General features: G+C 38.5%; 1 protein-coding gene across 2 annotated transcripts in view; it reads right to left on the reverse strand.

The window, feature by feature from the left end:
• The window catches only part of LOC137264816 (nicotinamide/nicotinic acid mononucleotide adenylyltransferase 3-like), a 51,517-nt gene that overhangs the window by 14,283 nt on the left and 16,900 nt on the right, over nucleotides 1-20,334 (reverse strand). For both annotated transcript variants that reach the window (XM_067800149.1, XM_067800148.1), the window contains exons 5-6: nucleotides 2,251-2,381; nucleotides 467-568 (exon numbers count right to left, since the gene is read on the reverse strand). In XM_067800149.1, coding sequence (XP_067656250.1) covers nucleotides 467-568; nucleotides 2,251-2,381 — 233 coding nt within the window. The remainder of the gene's footprint in view (nucleotides 1-466; nucleotides 569-2,250; nucleotides 2,382-20,334) is intronic.

Consider the following 20,334-nt stretch of genomic DNA (forward strand, 5'->3'; position numbering starts at 1 on the left):
TATCACTAGCATCATTCCATGCAATTTGGAGATAATGCAAATAAACTAAAAATGGACTGAGTATCAAATCTGTTTAGCTATTTTTCCACACAAGATCAGGATGTTAGGGACCAATGTAATGTCAAGGACCCCCAGGGTTTTATGACAGTAGTAATTATATCCTGGAACAGACTTAATTATTCTTAACTTCCCTTACACATTAGCACTAATGTCATTTAAACAGACTACTCCCATTTAACATACGATCTTACACAATTCTGTTTTCAGTCAAATCTTTTATCTATATGTATAAAAATGTTTTTGGACCTTTAATATAATCTTCAGTTAAACCTTTCACCAATTGTGTTTAAAAAATGTTTGTGCACCTTTAATATGACACTCAGTTAAATCTTTCACCAGTAATGTATTAAAAGAGTTTGAGGGCCTTTGAAAAAAAGTAAAAAGGATGGAATAACATTATGCTCACTTGGTACTTAGACAAAATATCCGATTCATAGATGAACTTCCGTGGGTCACATCCCTCTCTCGTGATACATACTAGTCCATGTTTACTCAGTATATATTCTATCTGAAAACCAAATACAACATGTCACAATCAGCACTCTGACTGTACAAACAGTACAAACATCTCATCAATGTCCCACTCAGGGTACACAGAACATTTACTGGCAAAAAAGGCTGGGCCTAGGTTTTCAAGTTCACGGTGCGCTAAGAAGGTCGTAAGTAAAATTAATGTATGGCACTTACGACTATCTTAGTGCTAAGACAGCTTCGAAAATCTTGGTCGTAGCGTCTATAACCAGTCCTTCCATAATTTATGACAGACCTTCATCATAAAATGATGCATGAAAGGTGAGCTCAAGTATTGACAAAATGCAAACAAACTTCCTATCTGGTGTTTACTCATAAAATTAACTGAAAACACACTGAATAAAAAGTGTTACTCCGGTATTCTCATAGAAGGGGCACATAAAAAGTACATGCATGTCATCTTCCTCTGCAGGTGCTCAGTTATCACAATATCTTTATGTATGAGGCACATTTTTGCATCTTCTTGCCTCTCACCATAAGGAACTACCCCATGACTGAATTCAGTCTATGTATTCCACTGGCCATGTGATGAAGGGAGGGGGAGACTTTTCTGAGCTGTAAGGTTTGGTTGATTTCTCTCTATCTCCAGAGACCTTGCCACAAATATTCAGTTCACTGGCCATTTACCATCAAGGGGTTATCGAAATATCATCACTTAGGACAGAATTTTTCTTTCTTATGAGCTTGAAATCAATGGCTGGCCTCAGTAGAGATCTAAAGTGTACTATGGATACAAAGACCTCAAAGGGACTTTTGCCTATTATAATGGGTGTTATTTGTATGTAGACGAACATTTACAAGTGTCTGGGATAAAACAAATGTTTGTAATGTCTGTAAGTTCTCTCTATATATATGAAATTGTGTTTGTTATTAACTCAGCTTACACAGTCAACAATGAGCAGTGTCCTATATATTCACACTAAGGAACTGCTCAAAAGAGAACTGCCTTAACTGAACTTCTTGCTTGAAAACATGTTTTTATGACTCTTTTAAACAGAAAATAGAGGGGTTTTGATGTGCCAAATAACGCTTTCTAAATTAAAAGATTGTAATGAAATTCGAACATAAAAAACATGTTTCCTGAACAAATATATATATATTTGCAACATGGCCACTGAAAACTTTAAATGACCTTCCAGCAGGAAAAGCAAATAGGGTCATTTTTAATGGAATAGTACCTATGTTTGGTGAGTTGTTGTTTAATGCTACACTCTGCAATGTTCCGGCTATGTGACATTGATATGTAAATAATCAAGTTGGGACCAGACAATTCAAAGATCAACGTCATCAGCATCGATCTACACAATCGGGAAATTATGACATGTGTTATGTGCCTCTTATGACAAGCATGGGTTACTGAAGATCAATTCTAACCTGGATCTTCATGGGTCTTCCTACTTATGAAGACAGTACGTAACAGAATATATCTCTACTAGTTTCAATCATAAAAGGACCGACATTTCAACTGAATGTGATTTCGACAACCGTAAGTCAAGCAAGCTCCAAGCTTTGGTGGTGAACAGATCCTTTTGCCATTCAGCGACATATTTATTCTGCCTGACACAACTAACACTTCTAGTAGTGTTTGTAGTGTGTTTGCAGACGCTAAGGGAATTATCAAGATATCTAAAAATGAAATTTTATTTCTGTTGAACTTACATCCTCTTCAGCCCAGACTCCAGGCTCCCCAAATGACTGTAGTAGGTCAGCACCACACAGTAGACGAAGCTGTATTGGGATGTCTGTGTCATTAACAGTGATCTTTGGTGATGGTGCATTGTCAGCCTCGTCTGCAATTATCAACAAAAGGTTACTTGCATCCTGAGACACCTCACTTAGGAGTATCTTGGTCATCTATAACAAATTGAACTCTGTAGGTATTCTGTACGCCTCTGTACCATTCCATGCTAAAGGTCACTTTAATGCATTTAATGTTATTCCTTACAATATCTGCCTCACCATATCTGCCTCACCATATCAGCTCCACATCATCAAGAGCTACCTCACCAGCACAACCTGATCTCATGAACACACAGGTGCGTCAATGACACGCCTTACCATCAAGCATCTGCCCCACCATCAAGCATCTGCCCCACCATCAAGCACCTGCCCCAGAACCACACACTGACATGTGACCAGCACAATCCACAACATTCCAATGCAACTACACAAACACATATGATCTCACCAGCACACTCCCAGCTACATCCTCGACATCTCCAGGGTATACATTCCAATTTCTCCACTCTACCTTAGATGCATCTATGGCTAAGTCCGGTAAATTTATTACCTCCCTTGGCTGGCCTTTCATCTAATCAGGTGTATACACTGGGAAGTTGTGTGAACCAATCACAACACACTTTTGTCTTTTATAATACCTGACCGATTAAACTTGGCAACACGAACCATGCACAAGTTCTCTGAAAGAAGCAGCAGGAGTTCTTGCATATATTTTAAAAACTTTTTGGACCTATCAATGTGTCTGTATGATTTCCCCTAAATCTGAATCGCAACAAAGACAAACCTTAGCAGCTGCAACCGCTATCTTTAACGACACTGGCAAGTTCAGTTCAGTTGTAACGGCGGCTTAGCTGAGTGGCCTTTGTGAGAATGCAGAGCCTGCAAAGGTAGGTAATAAGGTTTTCGGACCAAGCCCTAAATGCATCCAGGGCATAGTGGAGATTCATCAGAATGTAGAGATATTGAGGATGTCCCACCTGGTGACATTTCAAACCATAGCCAACTCACCACCAAAAACTAACCTCATGAACACACAGGTGCCTCCTATGAACACCTGCCCCACCATGAAGCACCTGCCCCACCATGAAGCACCTGCCCCACCATGAAGCACCTGTTTCTGAAGCACCTGTTTCTCTAGCACATACTGACCTCACCACCACACACCTGTGTCACATTGTTATTTTTGGGATCATATATAACCCTGCAAAACATTCATGCATTACGCGAGTGAGTGAGTCATGATGCTTTTACATCACTCTTAGCAATATTCCACCAATACTGCAGTGTGGAACACCAGAAATGTGTTTTACACATTGTTAATCCATGTGGGAATTTGAACTCAAATCTTCAGCTGACTGTCAAATTCTATTTTCATGGCACCGCACTGCTACTAGTGTGTTATGTAACCTAATCAATTTTGGGAAATTATGAAAAAATATTCATATTTTAATGTTGTGTAAGAAAACCATGGTGACGATTTTCAACATTTTCAACCAAACCACAATCTGTGAGACATAACAATTCACCTCTATGAACAACTGACATTTCCAGAAACAAGTGACGTTATCAACCAGGTTATATGCCTCTTAATCAATCACTAGAACCAACTCCCAGAAAAATGGTCATTACTAAACATGTAATGGCTCGTCTAGACCATTCGATATCATACAAAATGACATATTTCCTCACGTGGGTGATCATTTCCTGAGAAATGCCTTCATTAATGGACATAACAAGCACGACTACAGACAGGAAGTATACCATCCCAAAACTGCTTGTCCATGCTGATGATGGTGTGTGATGTTAGGAAGACGCAGTAATAGACAGGTACATGCTGTGTAATCATCATTACCATCAGATGAGCTGGCATCAAAAGATACCACGTACCTGATTATTGTCCTTATATGGCGTTGTGCAAGCATATGTTTGAATGGTTGCTCATACAATACTCTAACAAAATACCAGCCTTAAAATCACAGCTCACTGAAATACCATATTCTGTCATTTAATATGATAATCCAACACTTGTTCCATTGACCTCCCTGTCTTTTGGAACAGCCAAAGATTGGAGCACCATCTTTCTCTGGAGAGACATTCTATCCACTTGACCAAGGATTTGGTTGTCTGTGCTGCTGATGTACCACACTAATTATTACATTTCTTACTTGCTACTCTTAATAATAATAGCTCACAGGAACAGTTTATGAGGATAGAACTTTCTGAGGAGACAGGTTTCTAGGCTGCTTTTGAATGTCTCAAGGATGGGAGAATCTTTTATGTTTTCAGGTAGTGAGTTCTATAACTGAGGTACTGCCACTTGAAATGATCTGTTGCCATCATCATGGATTTTAAGTCTTGAGTTTGCTGCTCCAAGCAGGCATTGGTTTTCAGACCTTAGTCATCAGCTAGTGTGGAGAGATCAGTTCTGATAGATGGCTCAGTGCTGTACAATTCACATAATCGTAGGCAAAACACAAGATCTTTAACTCATTTTGCTTTTTCAACTTAAGCAGATTCTAAAAACATCTTGAAGTTGCACAATACAGATGTTGGTTTGTATCACTGCGAATAGTCTGTCATACAGACCCTCAAGTATAAATATCCAAGAAAGCCCACAAAAGTCTAGAAAATGTGGCAAGTCTAGATTTCCATAGCTTCAGGAAATGAAGAAAGTCTCAGGGCTCCATTTCATTATATTATTTTTTTTTCACTATGGACGTTTTTTCAGTAAAATATGTTCATTTCAGAGACTAGCTGTTAGTCTACACTGTGAATGGAAATCATAATACAGAGTAGCTTATTATAAGTTATCATCATTAATAAGTAATATCTCTATGCACACAGATGTTCTCTGAAACCTTTGTTATTGTGGAAATCTGGGTCCAACCAAACGTTGTGGAAACAACAGCTGTTTCCTGTTTCTACAGTCAACCAATGGTATCTCTCTTATTAATGATTACACGATGCCATTTAGAAAGTGGTCAAATGCAACATATGTCATATTTGGGATTTCACTTTCTTAGTAAAGTACAAATGCTAGTACTTTTTTCGGTTGAGTCCCATCCGGGATTCGAACCCGCACCCTCAGAGTCAGGCACCTAATCGCCAGCACACAAAGTCAGCCGCCTAGCCCGCTCAGCCACCGCGACATCTCTTATTAATGTTTTAATAAACATTACTTAGAAAAAGTCGAGCTGTTAAATAATCATCAGAGCCAGTGTTTACAAGACAATAAATCCAGAAACAATGACGGATTAACAGCCACACATAATGATCGTAAAAGGGTGCTGCCTCGTATAACACAGCAAGCTTTCAATATCTCAGTGCCGAGTTTTACCATCAAAAACAAAAGACACCAGGGAGTCTCTAGTTATTTCATTTTAGGGTGTTAACACCTGATATAATTACTTTAAGTCAGTCATCATATGGACAGAAGTCATGTATGCTAGATCAAACATGACTTAATGTGTATAATGAATATTATTCGATGTCCTTCAGGACACAGTGCATCATTTTCCATGCCTATTTTCTACTGTGTACTGGACACAGACTTGTATGTCATCATATATAACCCTGCTCAGTGCCAATAAGTTAAGTCAACTGCAAATGTCCCTGAGAGTACAAATGAATTAACAATGTGATTCAAGTCTGAGACATAAATCACATAATACAGTGGTAAAGTACATTCATAACAAACTTACAGGGTTAAGTGAGTTTGGAGTGGAGTTTAGCAATATTCCAGCAATATCACAACAGCAGACACCAGAAACAGGCTTTAACACTATGCTTGTGGGGAATCCAGTTTTCAGTGAGAGCGGATGCTTTAACCATTTGGCTACCCGACTCCACCATGGACTTACAGGAATTAATAATAACCTTAGTTGATTGCATGTATTTTGACCGAAATATACAGCAAGATGTGTGGAGTGAAAAACCATTTCATCTTATTTGTCATTTCCTTTAAGTGTGTTTCTTATAACCATAGTCACTGTATTAATAAAGAAACCTGAAATATATAATCACTTTGGCAGAATACCTCAATCTGACTTTTCTAATAAGAAAAATCTGCTAAACACAATTTACCTTGATCATCAGTATACCATGCCTGGTCATTACTGCGGACCACCAGACTGGACATGGTCCCAACTGATGGAAATTAATCTCCCTTTATTTGCTCTGCCTCTGTGTACTGGGATAGTCACTAGTTAATCAATACGTCCATTATCAATTTATGTCGAAATCACTGTAGAGGAACTGGAACTGGCAATGGATGAAGTTAATTACCTGGACATCCATTAGGTTTCAACACATCACCTCCATAAGCTGGTACTGTAAAACCCCTACAGTTATCACAAGCCACATCTGGGTCTACATTTTCGAGTTGAAAGTGCCATATATTAACATAGACTTTATAATGACTATGTCAGCACTTTGAAAATTTAGGCCCTGTTGTACAGTGTACTAAGTTCATAACAAACATGCTTCTTGCAATCTGATGGATATACTGAACTGGGTTTTGGTCCTGATTACTTCATTTTTATTGAATTCAAAAGGCGAGTAATTAGCCATGGTTAATGGTTAACCAGGCTGGCATTTGAACCCTTAGGATTGGTGGTATCAGAAAGAAAGTTGACTTGGATTTCATCTTTCTATCTTACAATAGGACCATACTTCACAGGTGTGTATTTTTTTATACCCCCCATCTTTACCTTGGTTTGTTTCTTGCTTTGATGTTGTCTGGACCAAACAACCCATTGCACAACATTATGTGCATCAACAGGCGGATTTAGGATAGGATGCAGTTATTACTTGAATGTAAGTGGATGCAATGGGTGTTTCATTCTGCTTATATCAGTATCGCAGTCAGACTAAACTTAGAGGTAAGATAATGGGTTTATATATTCATGATTATTAAAACTTGAGCATTGTGATGACAAACATTATGATTAAATCCCCCAGATGTAGATCCTGTAACTGCAAAGGGAAATAATACATCAACAATTGTTACATCAACATCTACAAGATCTTGAAACTGAAAGACAACTAGTGAAATAAAACCTGTACCCTTTCTACAGAATCATATCTTCATATCCTTCAAATAACTATATCCTCCAACACTTGAGCCCTTGAAAACCTAGACATCTACAAGTTTCTGCATCCCTTAAAAATATCCCCCTCCTTCCTCCTCAACCCCAGCACATAAAACCAGCTGGACCAATCAACACAACAGACACACAGTGACAGTTTTACCTCACACTTGTCACAGGAAGGTGACTTCAGTGTCAATGGTGAAATTAGTGTGTTAGATTCAGGATATTTGCAGGCTGTAGCTGACAAATACTGACCACTCTCCCAGATCACACAGTCCACATCCGATCTACAGTCTCCCCACATCGGTACACCTACATTTAATAATCAACTAGGAGTATGCCTTCCCATTTCAGTCAGACACTCAACATTTACACCACAATGCAATGAAATGAGAAAAGCTATGTAAATATTTGTCAATAATTCACTGGTTATTGAAAGAGACTGACAATTGTTTGAAATTAATTAGTTCGATGATAAATAATATTTACAACATTGAGTAGGCTGAAAAAGTCACACAGCCTTTTGATAGGTTCATGTTAATCTCTGGGAATTACTCCTGGTAATGGTAATAGCTAGGATAATCGTCTAGACAGGAATAGCAGCTGAAAATGTTACTGTTTTCAAGCAAAGAAATGCCAATATTGTTTCTGATTCAGACATTTCAACTGGAATGATTGGTAATATCCACAGCGGTATGAGAGTCAGGCCCTGATTTCTTGAAACAAACTTAAGTTTTTACCCAATTTTTAAACTGGATTTTAACTCAGCTGTATTTTTTAAATACAAAAGCCTACACAAACATAGGTAACATGTTCATCAACCCCAATTGTCTGGTATGTTTGTTGAGATTAATATCCACTTCAATTCATTCTGAAAAATGCATTTTGCTGTGTTTTCCCAAATTTTGAGTAAAAGCTCTAACATAAGTAGGGGCAGTGGTGTAGCCTGGTGGTTAAAGTGGTTGCTCATCATACGGAAGACCCGGGTTCAATTCCCAACATGGGTACAATGTGTCAAGCCCACTTTCTGGTGTCCCCCACCATAATATTGCTGGAATATTGCTAAAAGTGGCATAAATATAGCTTCCATCCCTTCATATTAGTGTAGTGGGAATTCTAAGATGGGTATGGTCAAATTAGCACAAAGCAACATTAGTGCTGACATCACCTGGAGTCTGTATTGGGCTACTCAAACTCAGAGTATGGGTGTTATGATTGGTAAAGCACTTGTAAGACCTTTTGTTACAAAAGGCAGGGGCCATTAAGCCTTCTGAAAGAAGAATCCATTCAAGAAAAGAACACCTTGTTTCAATGTCTTGGCTGTTTTATTGAAGATTTGATACTGCATTGTCTTGTTATTTAAGTTATGCTCCATGATACAACGGTTCTTGTTTTTCTTACGATCAAGTCAGTTTCCAAGGACAGAAATTCCATACATAAAATTCCAAACTATTTCCAAAGAGAGTGTGCACTGTACTGACATTCCACATAATTGGAAATGATTGCTAACAATTTATTCACGATCTGACTGACAACATACTTCAATGAGATTTCATCTCCTGCAGCTTGGCAGCATAACCAGGATACATATGTCTCATCAAGTTGAAGCCTTGTATCCAAGGACTTGTAAGTGTCCTGGGAATGATGATATTCCAGTTTGTTTGTTAATATCTGTCAGTGCTAATGTCTATTCATTTCAACATGGCTATTTCATTAAATGTATCCAGGAGGGATTATGTTTACAACGGATTCCTTCATTTATTATAAGAGTAAATCACTTGAACAACATGCTCAATGACTTCAGGGCATGTCTGATGATGTGGATCGCTACTCATGACATTAATCACAGGTTTGTCCGATCCAGCATAGTTATTAACAAACCACAATCCTTTAGAGCTGCAGGCAAATTCAGGAGTGTAGCTTCAAAAATACTCCAAACAATACAGTTGAGAATTGACCGTTGGCTGCTTTTTCTAATGAGGTAAAACATTGACCTACGTCTAAATCAACAGTTTTTCCAATGCAGAAGTTCTGAAGCACAGTGTTTTCTTAAGACAAGACACAAACCAGCAACAGTGAGTCCAGTAACAATATTCATTCAATCAATCTACAGTGTATGTATGAGCTCTCATAAACATCTGCAGTAGTTGTGATAAAGAAGCCATAGAAAAGTGTGCCTCTTTGACACATAGCATGTTGTAACATCCTGGAAGTTTGTTTGTTGTGGGCAACACAGTGGCAGCCATAACATTAAACTCATGTCTTACTTTTACCTTTGGGAGGAAACAGGAGACAGGAAACAATATCAACTTAAATAACAGGGCTTGTATTCCATCAGGACATACCAGGTGGTCATAAGTCCGCCTCATACAGATTAACATATTTAGGTGTCTTTACTTTGTATCTTCCAGGATCTTAACCTGATTGGCCGTAGGCATTTTGTCAGATTGTGGTTCACTTACTGTCATTTTCACATTAATTTAATGACTGTATTTATTCTTGTAGTCAATTTACCATTGTGATTTAGAATTTGTCAGTTTTAACAAGTTTTATTTTATACTCAATATTTACACAGAAATGTCTGCCATTTCCACTTCCAAATGTGTTTATATCTCTGGAATTCAAACCCTAGAAATAGTGGAACATCAAATGTTTGAAATAGGCTGTTCATCATTTCAAATAATCGATGATTTCAATTCATTAACTTCTACACCAGAAGATCCACAGCATCCCGCCAGGACTGAGGAATTCAGAGAACACGGAAGCTGATATTGCACTGTTGCAACAAATCAAGATGGTCGTATCTCCAGGGGGATATCCCAGACTAATGGAGTGAGTGACCTGTCTGGTGGGTCAGAGAGGTCTCATGCCCGCAGTGAAAGTTCTCATAATGGGTGACAGGAATGCAGCATACGCTGTGTGCCTCTGGTACAAATGGATGTGTGAATATTCGGTGGAACTGGTCTTCAGTAACCCATTCTTATTGTAAGAGGCCACTAACAGGAGCAGATTGTCTGGTCCAGACTCCATATGGCTGGACTGTTGTACAGTGTTCCTTCAGTCATTCAGTCTTCATGAGATAGTTCCGGGCTGTTGGTCAAAGCTTTGCCCATCATACCAAAGATCTGGGTTCAATTCCTCACATGGTACAAAGCCCATTTCCTGAGTCACCCATGATTATAGTGCTTGAATATTGCTTAAGAGAACCAAACACACTCATAAATGATTCAATATCAGCTGTTCAAGTCTGGATGGGCAAAACCAGAGATGCCAACCCCAAAGTGTTGCAAATAGCAGTGTCAATGTTCAAAATTAGTAGTTTGACCATAAAATTAGTTGTCAACTAAATAAACAAAATCATAATGGACTCTGAAGAAATGAATGATATTACGGTCATGTGGTTAAATTATTTCTGCCAGAACTGAATGTGTCAAATAGCAAAGGTATTGAAATCAGCTTCGCTAAAATTACATTTGTTACTTACAATCATTCCAGTTCAAATGTGTCATTAAATTCGATGAATGGAAGGTGTGTGAAGTCCGAAAATGTATTTCATCATTGAAAATATATGTTTTTGTCTATATATCTGAATTTTAATGCGTTTTATTCAAATTGGCATCTCTGCAAAACTAGTGATCGATAGAATGTGAATCATTCTATGTTGCTTGATTACCAAGACACACAGTTAACCAAGTCATTATGTCTGAACAAATGACACATTCAGTTATAACTCACGACAAGCAATGTTTGCTGGGAACCCGAGCAAAGCCAGAAGAGCCAGTCGACTCAGCTTCAGAAATTAAAATGAATTCTGGGTAAGAATATAATGTTGAGCAGTCAAGACCAGACAAAAGAAACAACGTAAAATACTGACTGGTCAGGCTCAGTAACTTGTCTGACTACCTATGCCTGGCAAAGCTCCATGCTCCTGATGTCAATCACTGGATTATGTACAATCATTTAACACATTCAGATAGTTAAACATGTGTTGCACAGTAGGAAATGAACAGCAAACAAACTTAATTTATCAGTTTCCTGCTTCTAAATTTACTGAACTGGATTAATCATATCACCTTTCTTTGGAATGGCATCAAATAAATTAGACCAAGACAAAACATCTTTCATTTGCTTCATACTAATTTCCTTCCAAAGACATTCCTTGTAAACACGTTTTCAAAAAGTGAAACACTAAATATCCTGACCATGATGAAATATCCTGTCAACATGTAAAAACTACATCAATTATTCACTGAATGTGTTACCAAAGGTTCTATTTGTCAGAGAATCTAATCATGGTAATGTCAAGATAACTGAATTATTAACAGTCACCATGACATTTACACATGGAGACAAATTCTGCAGTTTCAAAACACTTGCCCTCTGCAAACCATCCTTGAACACTGGGAATCTTTTTCAGGACAAGAACACATTAAGGCTATCACTATATCAAAAAACATATTGGTTTAAACCACTGGTTACAATAAATAAACTGGCCCATGAGATGAAATTGCATAGGAATCCGTAGGCAACGTGAATGATACTTGAATATCTCCAGAGACTGTGTGTAGCTAGAGCATTAGCTGTTCCCCCACGGCTATGGATGTATTATACCAGCTTCAGCCAGTAATCAATAAAGAATTTACTTCATCCTCCTTCTCAGGTGTGCCTTGAGGATATTCCTAACCTCAGACTTCTTCGAACAATTATCTAATGTAAAGTGGCCGAGAACATGCTGGCTACTTGAAAAATAGTAGGAAATCTGTCCCTTGGCCATCCTACATAGTGTTCTTAACACATGAAGATCCACAGTAGAATTGGTCTTCAGCTAGCCATCCTTTGCTTAAGAGGCAACTATTAGGATTGGGGGTCAGATTCAATGACTGCTGACACGTCATTGTATCCTGATTACATAGATTGATTCTAATACTGTTGATCTCTGGATAGTCTGGTGACTAACAGGATTGGGTATTCAGATTCACTGACTTGGTATACAGACAACAAAGTAGCCAACATTAAGTGAAGCAAGTCTACATTTTCTTAAGGTTCTGAAACTCCAAATTCATTAGGACCACTTGTATTTTCTAAGACTGAATAGAAGAAAATGATCCCGTAAAGCTTCACAGAAAGTTTTTCTCAGTGGTCTGGCCAGCCCTTTCTGTGATCCAATAGTTCTAAATGAAGCAGATCTAGTTTTTCCATAGGTTCTGAATCTCAGATCTCACTTATAGGGGCTCTTTTTCAAGTTCAATGGAGTAATTATATACTTTCAAAGGCATAAGCAAAAGTCCGGAAGAACAGGAACCATTGAAGACACAGGTAAAGTTGTTTTCAAAGACGAAACAGTATCAACATATTGCCTAGCTCAGTCACAGTGTCTGTTCTTTGGATGAAAATCTTTGAACCTTTTGATAGAGAAATCAGACTATTTATATTTCATTTACATCCATAGTGACAATTAAACCCAGTTGAATCCCAAAAAAGTGTGAAACATTAGGCCTTACCCATAAAACAGCTATTGATTTCAGAATATGCAATAGTCCAATCTCAAGATATCTGTCCCCATGAGTCAAGAGGATAGGAAAACATTTTTTTTCAGTTTTAGGCATGAATTCAAATATTCACATTTCAAGAAAAAATAAACAGTAAAACATATATATTCATCTCTATTTATGAAATCAATTTTTATTACCAAATTCTCTGGCAACGTAATTATTGTCTTCTCTTGTTTGACCAGAACATTCCACTTAAACTTGTATCTATGCCACAGTTTCCATGCAAATTCTGGCAATGGTGACAAATCAAAGAGTTGGAGCAGTTCCAGAATGATTAACCTCTCCTGGTGTGGCCAATATTCTCAGAGAAATCCTGGTGTGAACAGACGTTTTATTGTTAGTGGAATGTCCTCAATTCCAGTCAGAAGGAGCTGGATACCACCACAAATCTCCAGTCTCAGACTGTCAGGACCACTGGAACCTAAAGGTATTGGTCTTTATGGATTCTTCGGACATTACAGAGTAAATGCTCTAAATAGTGAAAACACCAAAACTCTCCTCAAGTTATTTCAGGTGTACTTTGTCCAAACACTCAGCTCAAATGTCAAAGCATTTACCAGACACTATAGCGCATTGTGTGTGTTGCTACTTGGAGTTAGATCAATACTGAATGAGCCTGCTGGCTTCTGATAAGACTTCAAGAAAACCGTTGTGCCAAGCTCAATGTCTTTTAAATCCTGTAACTGTAATGAACAGAATGGGCCTCGTTTGTGATCATCCCTTTCTGTATTATTATTAGTGCCACAGTGATTATCTATCGGTTAGGGTGACAAATCTATATTTATATAAAAGAAAACATCATATTAACTTAGTTTTCTTCTTCAAAAGTTTTCTTTTTGCTAAATCAACAAATAAACAACTGATGTAGTCTCCTGACTTGGACATAAGGCTGTACTGCAGCGTTGCAAACTCCCGCCTGTCTGACTGTCAAAGACTGTCTGTTTTGAAACGGGATTGGCAGTTTTAGAAAGTTGCACGTCTGATGGTCTTGGATGAATCTGACAGAGGAAAGGGACTAAAGCCTTGATTTGAAAACATTAACCAGTTTCCCTCCTCTTATTCACCTTCTTATTATTGTTCTTAATCCTTTTGCCAGTTGTCTGGCAGTACAGTAAACAACATATCTGTGTGCGAAACATCCTTGATCATATTGGAGGTATCTTCAGTAAGTCAGTGATGCGTTATTTGCCTGTGTTATTTGCACAATCAGTGAATGAAAGAGTGAGTGAATGAATTTAGTTTATGATGCTTTTAACAATATTTCAGTGAGTGAGTGAGTGAGTTTAGTTTTACGCCGCACTCAGCAATATTCCAGCTATATGGCGGCGGTCTGTAAATAATCGAGTCTGGACCAGACAATCCAGTGATCAACAACATGAGCATCGATCTGCGCAATTGGGAACCGATGACATGCGTCAACCAAGTCAGCGAGCCTGACCACCCGATCCCGTTAGTCGCCTCTTACGACAAGCTGAGTCGCCTTTTATGGCAAGCATGGGTTGCTGAAGGCCTATTCTACCCCGGGACCTTCACGGGTCACAATATTTCAGCAAAATCAAGGTCGGGTACACCAGAAATGGGCGTCACACATTGTACCTATGTGGGGAATCAAACTCAGGTCATCAGCATGACGGACAAACACTTTAACCACCTGGCTACCCCACTGTTTGCACAATGTCATGACTGTGTCTCCTTACTGTCCACAGGAGTTTTGTGATGGGGTTTACAATTACACTTCATTCTTTACAATTACATTTGATTCTTGATCGATTACTGAGCTGCTATTATCGACCTGCATATATGAGCAATAAGAAGAAATGATAGTGACATTAACAACAACTTTTGTGATGTTTGTAATTTCACAAACATTTCATATTTTGAAAGGCATTTTCTAATTTGGTGACAAAGGATGACACAACCACTCCATATAAACATAACAGCTATAGAAAGTTTCCTTGATCAACGATGGTCTAAACACAGCTTCTGAACCAGTGGCTGATGGAATAAGGAACAGTCCATTAATACATAAACTGTCACACATTGTAACCATAAATTATTTACTGTTTTGGCACTTTAACATGTGCTGGGTATTTGGAACTAATTTTATTTAAATTATCTAATGATATACAAGTTCTTTATTACAATATATGCCACATTTCAGTGTAGATCCTGACACTGTTATCAAGCACATATTGTAATAAAGAACATGTTTATCTGTAGAACTTTCCCCTTTATTCGACATTACACCAATGTCCAAATGGCACTAAGAAAATTTCCTGCATAACTTTAAGGATAATAGTGAGTGAGTTTACTTTTACACCACATCCAGCAATATTCCAGATATATCGCAGTGTGTGAATAATCCAGTCTGGACCATACAGTCCATTGATCAACAGCATGAGCATAGATATAAGCAGTTGGGATACGATGACATGTGTCAACCATGTTAGTGATTCTGACCATCCAATCCCCTCAGCAAGCATGTGAAATGAATGCATATTCATTCCATGAATCTGCAGAATGGCCATTCTAAAAAATCATATTTTATACTTGTTTATGACAATTACCTTTGCAAGGTCACTTTTGTATCGATCTAGGTTAGCTAAATAACATCACTTACTCAAAAACTAATACCACAAATAGGTATTTCTCAAGCAAATTTAGTTTAAGAAACATAGTAACATCTTGTAAATGTTTCAAACCAAATTTCTATGCCATGCCCATTTTTCTGCATGTTAAGCAAAAATCTGGACAAAAAATGACTCTGAAAGATCTTGATTTCCTTGTGAAAATCAATACCACAACGTTCAACATGATCAATATATATCTGTTTCCCAGTAGCCAGCTTTCTCGGCACGAGAGTGATCAATCCATCCACCAGAGAGGTTGGGACTTCATTCAAACATTGTCCACCTGGCTGGCCAGTTGAGTGGCAAATTGTCACCTATACACACAAGACTTTGTCCCCAAGGCAGACATTATCATCTGTGTAATGGCCTGGAACAACACTTTCCCATAGACTTTCAACAACATCCTGAGGATGGGAGTTAATCCTTGCTGAGCCAATAATTGGGTTTGAGCTCCTGACAGTGCTGGGGGGAAATCCTCAGAATCAGCTTGACATTTGAAAATGATGTTCCTAATATTTGATGTCTAACAGATTTCTTCCATATACAAACATAACACTTCATGTTGGAGTCAGTAATAGATTCTGTATCGTGCATTTTTTCCAACAAGTACTAGTAGACAGGAAGTGATAATGTACTAAGGTCTTGACTGATTACATACGCATTAATTTTAGACATTGTCTCTCAGTGTGTGAAATCAAACGTTCTTAAACACTAAGGTACAAGCTGAATTCTATCACAAAAGAAATATGAGATTTTCAATGGAAATTGTTTCACAATAACGTAATGTGCTTGACTGAACAAGGGGTTTTATGATATTGCAATGTGCTCAATGAGTGACTGAGCAACACATTTTATGATTATGCACTGTGCACAATGACTTGGACTGATTAAGTTTAATGATACTGCAATGTAATAATTAGAGACTGAGCAAAACGTTTTTGGAACAATGCAATGTGCTTAATGAGTGACAAGGTGGTTCAATGACAATGCAGTGTGTTTAACGAGTGACTGAAAAAGATGAATGATAATGCAATGTGCTTAATGAGTGACAAGGCAAAAAGCTTTATGAAAATGCAGTGTGCTTAATGAGACTGAATATGTTGAATGATAATGCAACAAGCTTAACGAGTTTTAATGGTAATGCAATGTGCTTAATGAGTTTTAATGGTAATGCAATGTGCTTATTGAGTTTTAATGGTAATACAATGTGTTTAATGAGTGACTGATCAAAACTATTTATGATCCTGCAAAATGGTAAGCACAATATGTCTGAAACACAAGCAAAGCGAACAGTGAACTTAAGGAACACCCACAGACTATTTGTTCAAAGTGTTTATATCGTATCTGGAGGCTTAGGTGTGGGTGGACCTGGGTGATTGTCATCAAAGGAGGGGATCATGTAGCAAATGTCAATATGTCATTTCATCCTCTAATCTCCAAAGCCAAGTGGAAATTCATCTTTCACTGAGAATAGCAGCTCATTATAGACATTAAGAAATATTACAAAAGTTTTTCACTTTTCATGCTCAAGTTTTGCCACAAACATTATCAGGCATGATCGATTCCTGTTGGGTGAGAGAACATGTTACCCCTACATCAATCAAATGTCAGACTGAGTAGTTTCCTCTGGTGAAATAATTAAACCACCAAAAAACATCATCTATGGGTCCAATTATCTGAATTTTGCTATTTTAGGCTAACCCTTACACTTTTATTGACATTTGTGTCCAGTACATGAACAAGATAATCACACACACTCAACACTGTTCTCAAATAGGGATCAGTGATCTGGGACCATGGCCAAATTAGCACAATGACTGTAAAAAGTCATGTAAAGTCTTGGAGTTGTGATAGCCACAGCACGCAAATTGCTCTGTGGAAAGGACCTAAGAATCTGCTCAGATACCAAGCATTTAAATTTTCTACCATTTCTTTAGTTTGTTTGCTCTTAACCCTTCACTCAGCAGTATTCCAGACACATAACAACACTCTGTAAATAATGCTGAAGAGCATTCAATCCAGTGATTGATATCATGAGCACTGATCTATTGATCATCGACACAACACGGTCATGCAACTCTGACAACTAACATGGTCTGCAGAAATTCACTCAAGCCAACATCTCACATTCTCTTAGTATTTCTGAACACACATTTCATCAAGAACAGAAAAGTACAACAAAAATTTCTGTAGTTTGTTCACAGGGCAGTTGGTAATGCAGAAAAAGTATTCATTGACATTGCACCAAGGTCCAAAATCTGATTCCCACGGGTACTATGTGCATGGGCTGCCTCATACGTACCATTGATCATATCGATAGAGCATTTGTCAAAAACTGCATAAAACTCCATCTTTGATACTAGACTGAAGGCCCCAAATTCGATTCCCCAGAGGGGCACTATGTGTTACAGGCTGTTTATATGCCTTTCACACACTCAATTATTTTGCTTATCACAGATTCCAGACTCCCAATGTTCACAGCATCTATAATTTAATGCATAAACTTCAAACACTTTTGAAAGTTCCGTCCATTAAACAGCCTGTGAAGATTCCAAACAACAACACAGATGGGAAATGATAACAAAACCTTTGAATAATTCAACATTATTGTCAAACATGCAAGACATTAGACTCTATATTTCCTCTAAGCATCTTTTCAAATATTGATGCCTGGACAATTCAGCAGCAGCAAATTTCAAACAATGTCTCCATTCATCACTCTAGCATCAAAATCAATATCTTATCTTCGAAGAAAACCTGTGATGTTGAAGTTTATGGAACATACAGAAACAAATGGACACTGGTATCCATACATGGAACCTTAATCAAGCTGAACTCAAACAGCCTCAGACTTCAGATTCTATCACCACCAAGCAATAACCTTCAGCAGTGTTTGTGGAGCATGACAGCAAATGGAAACTCAATCATGCATTTGATGATGAGATGGGTTCTTGCAGCTGGTTTGGAAGGATGTTGTGTATCAATGTTTCAGTAATTGCCCCTTTTCAGGTAACTGGTAAATGAGTTGTATCCTAGCATGGAGAGTGTTTGATTTGTAGCTGGGTAATTCCATGTTTGATCAAGCAAATGAAAAGAGCATTAGATGAGCAGTTTGCTTGCTTCCACATCTGATGCTTGAGTTTACTCATGTTCAATGACATCATGCAAAGTGCTTCCCTCAAACCTTTTCATCAAAACACCCCATTTCCTATCAACTGAGTTCCACTGATGGTAGGTTACATGAATCAGAAGGAACTAAAATTTGGTATAATGACAAGTTGTTAACAGAATTCCAGTCACATCTTGGCAAGTCAGGATGATGTGGAATAAAAGCGTTCACCACATTGGTTTGTTTGTTAACGTGCTCAAAGCAATATTCCAGCTATATGACGGTGGTCTGTAAATAATCGAGTCTGGGTCAGACAACCCAGTGGTCAATAGCATGATTGCCATAATTGACATATGTCATTCTACAATCAGTATATCCTGTCATAGCTGCAGGATGAAATCTTGCATGACATAACCTTGTTTTATTGAAATATCAGGCTCATGTTTACAAAATAAGTAACATGGAAGGGAAACATTAAAATAGTTAAACAGTAAATGTCCTACTTTGCATTTGTTTCAGATCAGAGTACACATTTCTGAACTGCATTTTCCAGCTGAAGCTCAGCCAGTTCCAAATGAAATATCTGGACACAACTAATACTCAGTTAGGGTAGCAAAGCATTATATACTGAACATCATTGAAAACGCACCACCCCTAAAATTGTGGATTTCTAAGAGCAGAAGTGAGCAATCTATGTAAATTTTACATATTTGTGTAGACCAATGTTTGATAAAGAAAAGAAGCAAAAAACAATCAAGCAAAACAGTGAAGATTTAATGCAGCTGACAATGAAATAAAGATGGGGTCAAAATGGAAAGTCAGTAGCGTGTATGACCCCCGTTAGCAGCAACACAAGCTGTGCAACGTCTCCTCATTGAACGGATAAGTCTCTGAATAAAGTCCTGAGGCACTGCATTCCACTCTTGCTGCAAGGCATTGTCGAGTTCCCCAAGGTTGTTGATCTGCGGACGACGTGTGAGGCGTTGGCCGATGTAATCCCACAAGTGTTCGATGGGTGACAAATCTGGTGACAATGCAGGCCAATGAAGTAGAGGAATGTTGTTGTTAGCCAGATACTGTATCGAAACACGTGCAGTGTGGGCTCGTGCATTGTCATGTTGAAATGTGTGCAGATCTTGATGCTGGTGAAAGAAGGGAACGACGTTGTTCTGAAGAATGTTGTCACGGTAGTAAACGGCATTCACTCTGCCACGACAAACAATCAGAGCGGTTCTGTGGTGATAACTTATCCCTCCCCACACCATAATGCTGCCTCCACCCCACCGATCGGTTTGCACAACACAATCCTGATGATAACGTTCACCCCGTCGACGCCATACCCGTAGACGCCCGCAAGTGAAAACGCGACCCGTCGGAGAACACCACACCATGCCAACGTCGTAACAACCACACACGATGCTGTTCAGCCCATTGTCGGCGTTCACGGCGATGCCTGTCAGTCAGGATGGGTCCAACGTAAGGGCGTCGACAACGTAACCCTGCCGCACGGAGACGGCGTCGGACGGTGGAAGCGCTGATCAAACCACGTCGACCCTGGACAGCGTTGGCGGTTCTGGCAGCGGGCAAGGTTCGATCCCGAATATGGCGCCGTACAATGTCTC

The sequence above is a fragment of the Haliotis asinina genome, chromosome 15 (genome assembly GCF_037392515.1).
Source record: "Haliotis asinina isolate JCU_RB_2024 chromosome 15, JCU_Hal_asi_v2, whole genome shotgun sequence".
Lineage (NCBI taxonomy): Eukaryota > Metazoa > Mollusca > Gastropoda > Lepetellida > Haliotidae > Haliotis > Haliotis asinina.